The sequence below is a fragment of the Ziziphus jujuba genome, chromosome 4 (genome assembly GCF_031755915.1).
Source record: "Ziziphus jujuba cultivar Dongzao chromosome 4, ASM3175591v1".
Classification (NCBI taxonomy): Eukaryota; Viridiplantae; Streptophyta; class Magnoliopsida; order Rosales; family Rhamnaceae; genus Ziziphus; species Ziziphus jujuba.
The window spans coordinates 5,426,753-5,442,197 of NC_083382.1; the positions used below are offsets into that span (position 1 = coordinate 5,426,753).

A 15,445-nucleotide genomic window follows, 5' to 3' on the forward strand; every position below is an offset into this window, starting at 1 on the left:
TTCCAATATTAAATATTTCAAATGCTCCATTACAAAATGTTTGATGGGTAGATAAAAGTTTAGGAAATTTTAGAAGTAAATACTACTATGGTTGCCACATATCTTATTTATCAAATTTTAAATATATTGGAACAATTCACTAGTGAAACCATAATAATAATATTTTAATGATTGGCAAATAGAAAACATTATTTATTTATTTTGAAAAGCTACAATCACAAATATAAGAAGGAGTATAAATTGAAAAAAAAAAAAGCCAAAATTGCAAAAGATGAAAATTAATCACCTTTATTTACTTTAATTTTCATAAGCCTACATCTAAAACTCTAATATTCAATAAATACATATACATATATAAAAGGAAAACGAATTATATAAACAAAGCAACAATTACAAAATTTGAAGAAAGCAAATAAAAAAAAAAAAATCTTTATTTTATATAAACTCTTGAGAATGGTAGATTGGTCCTCTAGCTAAGAAATCAAGTAAATGAATTAATTTGGTCCAGTAGTAGTGGTGGTAGCAGAAGTGGTCTTGAAGTTGCAGAAGGAGGCAGAGAGAGTCAATTGGCGAAGAGGTCTGTCAGTGAATCTGATCAAGTTGTAGGCAAATCCTCCAAGAATGGTTCCACTAATTGGTCCTACTATATACACCCACAATCCTTTGTATACATGCTTCACTATTGCTGGCCCTATACTTCTTGCTGGATTCATTGATGCCCCTGATATTGGCCTGCATTTAATTTTTTGTACCCATTTATTCTTTTTTTTTTTTTTTTCAGTTTCCTTTATTTCATATATATATATATTGCAAAAAATAATAATAATAATAAATGAAAAGTTAAAAGTTAGAATCTGTAGCATCTTTATTATAAGCTCTGGTTTTTAAATTGAATATTATATGGAAAAAGTTCAGACTTTTCACAATCCAAATATATATATATATATTTGAAATTTTGTAGAAGAATTGAGTAACAAGATGAGGCTATTGGCTGCACATTGAAACTTTAGTGATTAAATAGGATAAGCATTTTGTATGTTTTCAAGGCATGTATTACATTGTTTTTGCAAAACAGCCTGTTGGTACTGAATTTGAATCTCCACCCTAATATATACCATATAAAAGTAAAGTTTGTTTTTTAGATTTAAATGGTTTTTATTTTAGCAATGGAAATGATTTAATAAATTATTAGAAAAGAAACAAAGAAAAAAAATTACCCGGCAACAAAGACATTTAATAGTATGGTCATTCCAACTGCAAGCCCTGCTAGGTCACCTATCTGTCGAATAGTAGAAATATAAGAAAAAATGAATCCATAAACTAAATGCATCAAACCAAATTCCATATGAAACAGTCCAATAACAAAGTTTATATTTCCAAACAGGGAATCTAAGTTCTAAAAAACATCTTGTAACATGCTCACATGCATAAAATTATTTATTATTAAAGTCGGACCTAACAATAGACTATGCATAAATTTATCTATCATCAAAATTGGTCCTAACCATGGACTTGGCGTGCAATTGCACAAAACCCTTCTTTGGTGAATATTTTTAATTTTCTTAAAAATATTTAAAATAATTTTAAAAATTGAAATATGAAATGACCTTGTAATAACAACAAATAAGCTAGGCCATTTTTATTATTTTAAGCTTTTCTTATTAAATGGAAACTAATATCTTTAAATGCTATTGTAATTTTCCAAAAAAAATTACGACCCTAATTATCTTTTATTGGAATGTTTATCAATTGCATAAATCAATCTTATGCATTAAAAATAAAAAATAAAAAATAAAAAAAAAAACCCACACACACACACTCTCTACTCTCACTATTCTAATTTTTTATCATTTAAATCTTTATAATCAGTTTTCATGCCTTCCCATCTAAATCCAGCTTTGCTCTTCTAAGATCACAATTTTTTTTTTAAATTTTTTTATGAATACTACAATTTCTATTTAGATATAATATGTATGAACAAGTCATTCCTTTTTTTTTTTAAATATTTTGATTAAAGCTAATTACTTTAATGGATTCTAAATTTTTTTTATGGTTTTAAGGATAAATATATGTTTATATCAGATTCTATTGTTTATCAACTACTTAATATTTAAACAATTATTGATTTTGGATTGATTTTATTATGCCCATGAAAAATTATATATCTGAACATGGAAAAAAAATATATATATATTGAAACTAACCTATAAAATTGGCCTAAGGCCCCCATAATCCAAGCCGACCCTATGCTATAGATAGAAGACCAAAGCATATGTATATTGCTTAACATATTCATTGTCAAGACTTTAGAACATTTTATGTTCTAAAATCAAATATATCTATATATATATATATATATATATATATATTTATAAGAAAGTGAAGGGCAATTTTTGTATTAATTTGGAGTGCTTACCGCTCTATTATCTGTGGCAACTCCTGAGATCACGAACATCAAAAGGAAGGAAATAATTATTTCAAGAGCCAAGGACTGTGCATTTGATCCAACTGGAACAGTTCCAAAATAAGCCTTAGGTGAAACATCTAACACCAAAGCCAGTGTCCCACTAGCAAGAATTGACCCCAGCAGTTGAGCTGCTATGTACAAAGGCACCTACAATATAATACCATAACATAAACATATTATTTAGAAAATAAATAAAAAACAACAAGACCTCAAAACTTATATCCAAGGTAGGTTTTGTCCACTAAATGACATATAAATTTGTCATTTTCTTATCAAGATATCTTGATGGTAAAATTATCAAAACTTTTATTCTTAAAAATATATATATTGGTGGATTATTTGAGTATAGAGTTCCCTCTATGAATGCATCATCAAGCAATAAGGTCCATCACAATGGTTTTGAAATTTCCTATATAAATCATATTGTGTAAGTTATACAATAATCTGAATTCAAATTGTCTACAATAAAGTACAAAGATTGAATCAAAATAGTCATTGATGGTCATGAATTCAATAGGTTTTGAAAAGTCATAAACGGAAGGGAGGATTGTAACTCTTTCTATTGAATTTGTAAGTCTATTTTTCTGTTGTTAAATTAATTCTTAGCTTAATTTAAAAATTAAGGGGTACCTCTCATCACAATAAAAAAGAAAAAAAGAAAGAAGTAGAAGTTTTCTCACCTCCCAAACAGGAAATCGCCTAAAGATAGCGAAAGTGATAGTGACTGCAGGATTAAAATGTGCACCAGAAACATGACCAACAGTATAAATCATAACCATGACTATTAGACCCCAAGTCACACATACTCCAGGAAACGTTACAGAGCCATAGATTTTGTTCACAGCCACCGAACCACACCCAGCAAATATCACAAAGAATGTTCCAATTAACTCTGCTATCACCTACAATAATAGATTAATAAACAACGATCATAAATTAATCATAAATTTTTTATAATTAATTTTTGGTCTTGAAAAAAAAAAATAACAAAATTTACCTTTTGAGTGATAGTTACTACTGCAGCTGATGAACAAAATCCAATATTGTAATTGGTTTTGGGGATATTGGTGGAATTGAATCCACCTTCTTCAATCTTGCGAATATCTTCATCTCTCATGTTCTCAGATTTTGATGCCATTGTTAGATCTGAAAATTTTTGGGATTATTGAGTTTTAATCGGTCTGTTTATAAGTTGAAGTGGTCTAGTAGGTTTTTTTAGAGATAACAGGTTGTTTTACTGGATTTTTTTTATTTTTTTTTTGTTAGCTACAAATATCAAATTTGTTAATTAAATGGCATAACAAATTATGTACGTAATTTTTAATTGATTTATTATCTAATACACTTATCCATTTTGAATTTCACTTATCTATAGTTTTATTTATATGAATTTTTCAATATATTCATCAAAACAAAAAATATATATCTCACCCCATCAAACAATTTTTGTGTTTCTAACACAATTGTAGACAAAGGGTTGGGTTCTCACTATCAATGTTATTTCTTCTTTCCTTTTTTTTCGTTTTAATTTTATTTTGAAAACTCAGCACCTAAAAATTCGAGTTTTGAAAATTTGAGTAAGTTAAATTATCATTTCGGGAAAAAAATAAATAAATAAGAAGAGGATGCTAAAATTAAACTTATTTATTAAAGTTTCAGGGATTATTGGTCGTCGTTTTTTTTTTTTGGGGGCTTGAGAATTATTGGTTGTCGTTAATGCATATAATTGGAAGCAAAGAAATATTGACAAGAGAGTAAAAAATATAATTTAATTGTACGGATTTCCATAGAAATTAGGGGTGATAGTAGGTAAGTGTTGCTTGACTTTTGTGTACTGAAGTGAAGACAAAGCATAAAAATACGAATGCTTTTCAGCATGGTAACTTAACGGAAGCCTTTTATATTTATGGATTAAGAAGGTGTTGAGATTCGAATTTTGATAAATTCTGTTATTTGGATAAATTTCATATCATAATATTGTATGATGCAGGATTACGATCTAATATTTATGATATTATCATGAGGTATTGCAGAAGATCTTATACCGTAATACTATATGGCATAAAACTATGGTCTAATGCTTATGATACTATCATGAAGTATTTTTTTTTTTTTTACTTTTTGTGTTTAAATGCAACTTTATTAATTAAAAAATGATTAAAAAAATTTTGATCTTTAACAGTGTTTGGCATAAATTTATAAAAATATTGTTATTAAGTATAAATACTAATTTCAAAAACCAGAAAACACATGTTAAAGACCATTTTTAGATTAAATTATTTTTACTTCTCTCTTCCTCCATATTTTATAATGACTGTCTCCTTTTGGCCCAGCCAAGAACCTAAAAATATCTTGGTAATTTATGACTCAAATCTGCGGCTATAAAATGAAACTGCACGTGTCCAAACATGGAGGAAAGGAAGAAAATTAAAAGTAGAACAAGAAATTTATAATCTCATAGCTGTTGGAAGGGAATAATAAAAGAAGCTGCATTGACAAATAGAAGAGCAACAAATTTTTTCAATCCCTTTGGAAGTTTGCTAGTCTTGTCAGTTTGTGCACGTCGAAAAACCGACCTGACATGGCCAATGAGGATCCGAAAACACTAGTATAGAATTTTGTATTTTTCCTATTTCAAAAATATAAAAATATATGTGGCTTACAAATGAGTTTTTGACACTCCAAGAGAACCAAAAGCCAAAGTTATTTCGACAAATAACATGTGTTCAACTGTCCATGCATTCCCCACCAATAATTTTCAATGTATACCCAACCCTTTGCACCATGATTTTTTTACTTTTTTTTTTTTTGAAAAAAGGTTTTTTCTTCTCCAATTGTTCGCTTTTTCTTTTTTTATTGTTATTATTGTTGTTGTTGAAGCTTCTTAAAATATGGAATTTATTGGGAAAAATAAATAATAATAAAAAAACCCATCTTCTTTTGAGTCTTAGATTCTAGAGCTTATTGATTGGTCATAAACCAAAAAAAAAAAAAAAAAAAAAAAAAACCCACCATTTCTCCACATTAATTTTCCCAATATAAAATAAAGAAAGTTTTTTAATTCAAGACCCCACTCTCCATGGTCTTTTGATATCATAATTAGATTTTGAATTGAATATTTTTATGAATGGTAGCTTTGACGATAACGTATATTGTGTGCAAATTACCAGCAATACATATAAAATAATGCTTTTCAATTTGTCTATGTGGGGATTGTTTTGAACATTGATCCAAGTTGAAATCCTTCCACTTCATTGTATATTAAATTAAATATTATTAAAATGAAATCGATAACAACACAACAAGAAAAACAATTTTGTTCCAACAATAAAATATGCAAACATATATAATTACTTCAGATTATCCATTTGAATAGACCAATTAAATTCCAGTACTTTTTCCACACCTTTATTTTCATAGCCAAAACATTGTGTCAATTCCTGACCAACCATGCCTAACCATTTTAAGTTTCTCTTAATTTATGTTTGGGAGACAATATTAAAATAGACAAAAGAAAGAAGAAAACTAGAAGTCGTCGTATATTTGTATGAAAAGTTAGGCAAAATTTACTCTTATTTCTATTTTCTGCAATTTTTTTTCTCTCTCTTTTTTCTATTTCTTCTAGTAGTCTCAAATAACCTAACTCGAAGGATAACTTTAAAGCACTTCAAATCAGACTCGACTAGTATAGTAAACTGAAGATCCTGTTTCACAAAGTAAAAGCTAAAAGCTGAAGATTTCTATTGCTCTGTATTATTACACTCCAAGAATATCACAGAAAAAACCATCATCTGAGATATAATGGAGATACAAAACCTCACTAATTTTCACAATTTACAGTACAAAGAGTTTCTTTACAAACAAACTAAGAAAATATGCTTTCAACCTCAGTACAGTTTTTCCAGTTTATTGACAATTACCAGTCACTCGACAACGCGACAAAGGCCTGGACTGGCATCCTTCACTATAAATCTTTTTTTTTTTTCCCCCCTCTTCTTTTCGGATTTACTATGGAAAATTTTATCTCACAAGACAACATGTAAAACAAAGCTAATAACCAGACTGTCATTTTAAAGAAACTTCAGAAGCACAACTATTGATAGACAGATCAGATGGTGTGCATACCAGAGCCCTTTGCTGTAAATGTCTCAAGCTCTGTTCCATACTAACTTGCACCATCTCTGCTAGCATCTTCTTTGCTTTACCAGATTGTTCATCCCCATCAATCTGAGAGATAATGTTGCACACGATGTTCTCTACCGTGTCTGGTTGAAGCTCGGATCTTGGATATGGAGAGTCCCTCAGTAACCGGAGGAGTGTTTGTGCTTTTGTCTGAGACTTCGGCGTTCCTTGAACAGTGAGCTCGAGAAGTCCAGGGATTACACCTTCTTTAAGAATTGGTTCTCTATACTTGCATCGGTCACTCTCACACATTGTTAGCAGTGCACCAACAGCATACTCCCGGCTATGGACAGACCCATTTTCTAGCACCTCAACTACTGCAAGAACTCCACCCTCTTCAGATGTCAAAGCAGTTCTGCCCTCGTCAAATTCCATTAGAGATTCTATCAGAGCACAGCACTTTTCAGCTGTCTTCGAAGATTTCTTGCATGTCTTTAACAAATCAACAATAGGAGGGATTGGTTTCGTTGCAAGAATGATGCTAACATTATCCGTATACGTTGAGAGATTAGAAAGAGCCTTCAAGGCCTCCACCTTAGCTTGTGAGCTTCCATATCTAAGAATTTCAACTAGAAGGGGAATGGCACCATAAGCACTTATGACAGGTTTGTTAATGGGGGAGGCTGACAGTGTGAGTAAAGATGCAGTTGCATACTCCTGCAAATTTGAATTCTGTGACTTAAGGAAACCGATTATTGGCTCTAAAGCACCAGCTTCCACAATCTTAATCTTATTCCTGAAAGATCAGACAGAAAACCAGACAAATCAAGATAAGTAAAATATGACATCTTAAAGTTAAAATCTACCTGTAAAAGAAACAACTAAAAATGTACTAACAACAAATGCAACTCCAACAAATATGCTAAGAAGATAAAGATAAATCAGGAAAAATGAAAAAGTAAAAAGATCAATGCTAAAAATAATGTAAGAAGGTGTCAGCTAACAAAGACGATAAAGTTATTTGGACCAGACTATTGAATTGGATTGAATTCCTTGTTCACCAAGGTTGTAGAGTTTTTAGAATGGAGGAAGGTTAATTTTCCCACACAAAATTGCTGCAGGGTTTCATACATACATAAATAATATAAATGCGTATTGGCTGATGGCAGGATGGTGATCAGTGTTGTATACATATATTGATCATTCTAACATACATTAACAAGGTAGCGTATGCAAATGCAGACAATTTCCCCAATTACTCTCCAAAATCAGCCAGACTTAATATCTATAAGGTTATATCATCAGCCTTGTTCTTTAATTTGCTCACTGATCTTCTAATCCTTATCCACATTCTTGAAACATCATTTGAAGTGATTCCTAGGAATCACTCCCAAACCAACCCTTAATTTCATGCTGCTTGTTTCAACATAAGTCACTGAGTTTTAAGTGATGATGTGCATAGCTAGGCCTGCCTAATGGGGACTCAAGGAATGTATTTCTCAAAGCAAATATGGATTATGGTACTGAATACAATATGGCATCTACGAAAAGAAATATATGAGGGGCAGATCAAAATATAAAGCTAAGACAATGCACAGTGATATTGGAATTCAGTTGGAATAAACTCACAATAGAAAGAAAAAAAAAAATTTTTAAATGGAAAAAGGAGAAATCAACAAGGTAGAGTCAACAACAAAATGCACATATATGTGACATATGGAGTTACAAAGAATTCCTAGTTCACAAAAGCCAGAACACATAATTATTTGTTACATTATGGATAGCCAATGACATGGCCTAAGCAAGAAATTGAAAGAACCTCTCAATTATTTCCTACTTGACAGAAACGGAGGGAAGCTCACAACTAGTGGAGCCTAAAAAGCACAAAATGGAATTAGTCTAGAGTCGGCTTTACATAAACATCCAAGTACCTAACCACCATTATCAAATTTGCCTAATAGCCATTTATTTGCTTATAGGATTAGGAGAAACAGAAAACTATAATTTTCAATTAAAAACATAGAATGACATTGATTTGAAAGGAAAAGTAACAAGAGAAAAAGAATTATATAACAAAAATACACCTACAAAAGGGTAAAAAGGAAGTAAAATAATTGTGCTTTCTTTCTAGAAGGTATAGAGAGATTTCTTCCTCACCAAACAGAACCCTTTATTACGATATGATAACTTCAAAGAGAAGATTAAAGAAGAAAGGCAAAAGAAAGAAAGCAAAACCGATGGAGTAACATGTGAACCAAAGAACAACCACCACTTCAACCCCATTGGGTTTCAACCAAAAAGCATTTCAAAGCTCACAAGAAGAATCTTTTTGTCATAGATAAAACATGTACATAAATATCATAAAGCATACAGAATCATTCCTTTAACTGAAACAGTTTCTTTTATTTAACTATTTCTTTCTAATCCATCACTACCAACATTAAAAACCGCCATGCCTAATCACGTGCTCGACGTCACCCAATAGGAACCTAATATTTTCCCCAGTCCAAAGAAACGAAAAATCAAACACCTAACTTTCCATTGGAGGTCAAATTTTTCTGCTCGCTTAATTTAATTTTCCAAGTTAAGATTTTACTTAGGATATAAACCCAACATAAATCCAAAAAAAAAAAAAAAACCAACATAATTTCCAACAAAACATTAAAAATTTAAGCATACCCATTACTGATTATAATCTCACCTGGTGGAATCACGTATAATTCTAAATCTTCAATAGAAAATCAGAAGCTTTGTTTTGTTCTTACTAATTTTGCCCCCCCCCCCCCCCCCCCCCCCCCCCCAATTTCTCACCCGCAAATGAACAAACAAATCAGAGAAGAAGATAAAAAACAATTAAAAAAAAAAAAAAGGAAAAGTAAAGTAGATTACAAAAAGAAAAAGATGAGAAATTAAAAAAGAGAATCTGCGGGTTTACTGTACAGAACTATTATTAAATTTTTTAATCCAATAAAATGGAGGAATCCGAGGAAAAATATCTAAAACTCCAAAATTTCGCAAAAATTAATAATAATAAAGGTAATTCACAAATTCCAAGAAAACCCTTGAAAATTTCAGACAGAATTTCCATTCTCAGCATCAAATTCCGGGAAAGGAAAAAAGAAAAAAAAATTCAATTCTTAAAATAGGAAAAAAAAAAAAAAGGGAAAAAGAAAAAGGGGACGAGAGAGAGAGAGAGAGAAACAGAGGGGGGTGTTGCGCAGGGGAGAGGAGAGAAAGAGATAGAGAAAGCATACGTTTCATCTTTAACGGCGAGATTGAGAAGAGCGAGGAGGGCGGACTCATTGGACTCGGGCGAGTCATGAACTCGGAGCATAGAAACGAGAGGCAGAACAGAGTCAGAGAGCAGTCGGCGACACCTCTGCGAGGTCTTAGTGAGGCGTCGGATTTCTCGTGCCCCTTCAAGCTTCGATTCAACGTCGTCGGATTGAACAAGTCGCAGTGCCCGATTAACAGCCGACGAAGAAGAAGAAGAAGAAGAAGAAGAAGAGGTGGTGGTGTCGGTGTCGGCGTCGGGAGGAGGATTGGTGTCGGTGGAGGTGGTGGGATCATAAGAAGGAGAAGAAAAAGATGAAGAAGAAGAAGAAGAATACTGTTCCATGGAATTTGGAGAGAAAGAGAAAGAGAAAGAGATGTGTAATGGTGTACGGACTGCGCTCTGGGCAGAGAATCACAGAGAGAGTAAAATAGAAAAAACCTGAAGAGAGCCTGAGGCTGAGAGAAAAGAGAGAGAGAGGTGGGGTTGGCGTTAAGCAACAGTTTAATACATGACTCAGCAGCTTTTTGGGTGTAGCGTTTTTGTATTTTTATTGGCCTTTGTGTTTTTGGTTCAATAAATTTTTTTAATTTTTTTAATGAAAAAAATTTACATTTTTTATTTTACATAAAATTTAATTTCATGTCTTTTTTCTTTTTCTTTTTTTATTAAAATTTGATACTTCAATCGAAATAAAATTTACATAAATCAACCGGCAAAAGTTATTATGGAAAAATCTTAAAATTTACATAGAATTTCTTTTTGTTATATTATGAAAATAAAATGTACCAACAAATCCTTATTCCTCTATCCGATATAATATATATATATATATGTATATATATTGTTGAAAATAAGTTCTAACCTGGAAAGGTTTTTATTGTCGGTAATTTGGTTTGGTAAAAATGAAAAATGGAATACTTTTGAGCAGGAAACTACTTTCTTATTTGGTTTGGGGGATTTTGGTTTGTTTGGCAGTGTATGGCCCACACAGTTAGAATTTTAGTGATAGATAAATACTTTTTATACCAATTATATAGGGGATTTTTTTATTCGACCCAACTAACCCTATAAAAATACTCATTAAATGACTTTACGGCTTTATTTAATACCAAAGCCCAATCTAGGATTTTTTTAGTTTTTATTTTTTTACCTTTTTTTTTTTGCAAAAAATTATTAAATAAGCATAATTATTATTACCCGTCAAAATATCTTATGAAAAGAATCGAAGTTGTTATTCAATTTGGCAGGTTATATATGATAATTTATTAGTGATTTTTATTTACATTTTGAAAATTAAATTTCTATAACAAACATTGTTAAAACACCATCATACCATCATATTAACTATTTTTAAATTATCTTTAACATTAACCATAAATAACCAAATTTATTATTTTTCCGTATGAAAGTTTTGAGTCTAAATCTTTCAACTCCAAATCGTAATAAAGAAAAAAGCAATAATAAATACTATTATTTAAAAAAAAAAAGAGAACAAATAATAAAAAGAAATAGTGAAGAAGTGAAATGAATTGATTGAGAATAGGAGTGGGATAAATTATGTGATTAGCATGAGAAAATAGATGATGTGAAGTGTGATTGTTACGTGTGCATTGTGGTGTTTATTGTGTTAATTGGGAATATTATGGTTGACAGAAAGCTGTGATTATCAATAAGACAACAACAAATCTATATTTAACATTGACAAGTTTTGTTACTAACAAATATAAATTGAAAATAATTAAAGTTACTTTTCACCAAATCAGTATTATATTTCTCTTTTAACGATCACTTCCTTCCACATGTAACTTTGCCTTCTGGTCTCTCAAGAATGCACGTCTTTTTTGCTCATTTGCTCGCTCAACAATGCTTTTCATTTTCTTTGTTTGCTTTCAAAATTCCCATTTATATATCCAACATTGTGAATGAATATCAAACTTTGCCTATTTCAATACTTTTAGAGTCCGTGAACCACTCTACTTTGTCTATCGAGTAATGGTAATTTCTTATAGAAATGGCCCCAATTTCAAATATTTAACTATAATTGAAGACTATAATTTTAACATTTACTTTATTTTTATATATAAAAATATACAATATATTATTGCTCGATGGGATATACCAAGGTTCCAAGAGGTATAAAGCACAATAAAATAGCTAGGTTAAGCCTTAAATTTTACTTAGTCTAGATGTGTCTAAGCAAAATCTAGATGTAATAAAGCATTTTGCTATTTTTATTATATAAAAATATATAAATCTCTATCACCATAATGCAATTAATATAAATTGACAAATACCTATTTATAATAAATTCATGAAAATTTTATATCTTCCAAGTTTCCAATAAAAAATTTAATCACAAATGATAAACTATAAACGTATAGTTGCTTAATAATTTCTAAAATATAAAATTTAAATCTAACTATAGTCCAACTAACTTTGGATTAACTTTTATCTAATTCTTTATTAGATTTTAATTTATTTTATCTTTAAAAATGTGCAGTTCAATATTAATAATTTATTAATGTTTTTGCTTTCGAAAAAAGTGAATCGTGTAATATAGATGCCTAAGTATTTTGCAATTTTTTCTTTTTTTTTTTTTTGAACATTAACTTTTCCTTTTTCCTTTTTGTCATTTTAATTTTTTTTTTCAAATTTTCTATAAATTATTTTTAACTCTTTATTTCTTTTAAAAGAAAAAAAACTTAATCTTAAAAAAAAAAAAAAAAAAAGAAAAAATTGTTGAAAAAGTCTTATGCCTTATGGCACCAACAAGCAAATTAACATGGCATTTTCTCTATGCCGGTAGCTTAGATGTGCCAAAGCGTGCCTTCTAAAACACTGAGATAGGCAAATCCTGACCCAAATTATCTAATAACTTTTATTTTTGAATTTTTTTCTGTAGTATTTAGTGTGAAATTAGAAGGAAACAATAGGGAGTAAAGAACAATATGTTAATGAGTTGTATCTTTTCAATATTTCACTTTGTGGCCGTCATGCTTGACATGTGTACTTAGTGGCAATCTTTGCAATGCAAGCCACATTTTGTGTATATATATATATATATATATATGTTATTATCTACGTGTGTGTATTTCTTTTACTTTGTATATATATATATAATTATTTCAATTAACCCAAAAACAATTAATAATTATTTTGACCTTTTGTTTGGACAAATTATTTATTACTTTAATGTTAAACATATACACGTAAGAGTTCAAGATCAAAAGAAAGGGATAAAAAAAAAAGAAAAAAAAAGACGTATACGAGAGTATCTTTTTAAAAAAGTATTATATAAACAACAATTAAATTATATATTACCAGTTATGATATCGTGGCAGACTAGTAAGAAAATTCATACCCATAAAATATTAATGTTAATCAAAACCTCATAAAAAATAATGTTAACAATCAACGACTTAGATACCAAGATGTTGCCATCAAATATTATTCATTTTCATTCAAGGCAAAGTAACAAAAAAATATTAAATTCTTGTTTAGGAAAACGAAGACAAGAGAGGAGATAGGCATCAATGATCATGGGAATGACAAATTAGGTTGAATATTATGCCAATCCCATGTCAATTAATTATTAATTTTTCTATTATAAAAATAATGCAAAGATTTTTCATACACATGAAAAACAAAGATAGCGGTCTATTTTCAATAATACAACTCTATATACACAGTACCATATAGCGGATTAAAACGTTATTATTATTATTTTTTTTTCTTCTTTAAAATAATTCTCTACTTGCTTGTATCCATCCAATTGGAGAATTGCTAAAATTTATTAAAGTGATAAATATTATTATGGACATGCGCTGAACATTTCTCAGACCTCTGAGAATTCAGTCACGTGTGTGAACTTCTCTAATAATAAGGATCGAATTTTGGCTATGATTTTATAAAATCCAAAATTTGCTTTCAAATTTAATTAATTATTTTATCACCAATCATAATAACTTTCTAAAACGAAAGCAACTCATATTAGATTCTGAATCACAAAATTTATTTTTTTAAATTAAAAGTTTTAATTATCTTTATCCTATAAATTCTCTCATTTTTATGTGTTAAATGAAGGGGAAAATAAAATAAATAAATAAAACCCTGAAAGCTCCATCCCCTTCCCTTCATTAAATAATACATTAAAATCTCTAATAATTAAGCAATTATATTAAATAAAATTATTATATTAAATAAAATTATGAATCAATTATTCTCCCACCCTTCCCAGAATTGTTGGTAAACTCCATGCGTCCTCTAGATGGCAGGGAACCACGTGCCTGCGTGGATATTAGAAAGCGAAAACACACTCATGTCATTATGATGCATGCTCATGATTATAAATATATATACATATTATATAATATAGAAATACAAACCCGAAAATAATATATATATATATATATATATATATTTATTTAAATTCTGACATAGAAATAGTATTTTTTTTTTTTTAATTATATGGAGGTTATGAGGGTTTCCAAAATGATGATTGTTTTTTTGAAAATTATCTTTTTAATAATGATTTAAATTTTTTTTTTAAAATCTGCATGATAAAAAATATGAACATCCATCCACGTTATAAAATGATAAAATATATAAATATGTATATCTATATGTCATATATATATATATATATATATATATGCATAATTGGGGTAAGTTTTGAATTGGTAGGTGTATTTCAATGATCTCATGCCACATGACACTTCGTAGAGTAGAAGTTGTGCATGCAAAAGCCAAAAAAGCAACTACATAAAATACGTAAAAGAAAATTGTTATGTTCCTTCCTTGGAGTTCAAGTGATTTTCCTTGGCCAACTCTTTTTTTCACTTATAACAACAATTAATTTATACCCCATCGTGCTTTTTCTTTTCTTTTTTTTTTTCTTTCTTTTTTTTTTTTTTTTAAATCAATGTTCGAAAGTGATGTTTGGTGTGGGTAAGGATTAGATGGAGTTTGCTTAGAATCATAGCATCTATCAATTTTAAGTAGTAGATCTATATATGTGCTGAATATTTAATTAATCTATATATAATATACATGTACATAGCACTGTTAGCTTGCTAGTAATTATAAAGCCACCTTTTTTCTGATTATCAATCAAAGTGCAAATAATTACTTAAAGCAAATAAACATCAGGCAAATTCTTAATTGAAACCATGAACCATTAAGCATAGTGGTGAACCTGTCACTGAAATTAACCTTCAGATTTGTACACATCTAATTTTATATGATAAAACCTTTTTGATGGACATTTTATATGATAAAACTTTGTAATAACAAAAGGATGAAATTTTTTTATTGGAGAATAAACCATTACTAATTTTATGAGATTATTACATTTGTATAACTTTAAATTAAAAAATATATATTTCTATGGAAATAAATTACTAATATATAAAATATATATATATATATATATATATTTATATATATATATATATATATATAACTTTTGCTGATATAAATATTTGAATTATTTATTCATTAGGTAGGCTCGGCCCGGTTGTGGGGGTTGGAAGTCCAATACCCCTATTAATCATTTTCCATATCTGCCCCATTTAGGAGGG

At 29.3% G+C, this 15,445-nt stretch overlaps 2 protein-coding genes across 2 annotated transcripts; both read right to left on the minus strand.

Annotated features, from left to right (window-relative positions):
* Positions 1–318: 318 nt before the first annotated feature.
* LOC107416259 (probable aquaporin NIP-type) lies at positions 319–3,696 on the minus strand. The gene is made up of 5 exons (XM_048472400.2): positions 3,465–3,696; positions 3,148–3,369; positions 2,417–2,614; positions 1,218–1,279; positions 319–732 (listed from the first exon to the last, which is right to left on the minus strand). Exons 1-5 carry the CDS (start codon positions 3,603–3,605, stop codon positions 495–497), a joined length of 861 nt encoding a protein of 286 aa, XP_048328357.1. The 5' UTR covers positions 3,606–3,696; the 3' UTR covers positions 319–494.
* A 2,478-nt stretch (positions 3,697–6,174) lies between these two features.
* LOC107416265 (U-box domain-containing protein 4) lies at positions 6,175–10,375 on the minus strand. The gene is made up of 2 exons (XM_016024743.4): positions 9,844–10,375; positions 6,175–7,385 (listed from the first exon to the last, which is right to left on the minus strand). Exons 1-2 carry the CDS (start codon positions 10,206–10,208, stop codon positions 6,533–6,535), a joined length of 1,218 nt encoding a protein of 405 aa, XP_015880229.3. The 5' UTR covers positions 10,209–10,375; the 3' UTR covers positions 6,175–6,532.
* Positions 10,376–15,445: the final 5,070 nt, after the last annotated feature.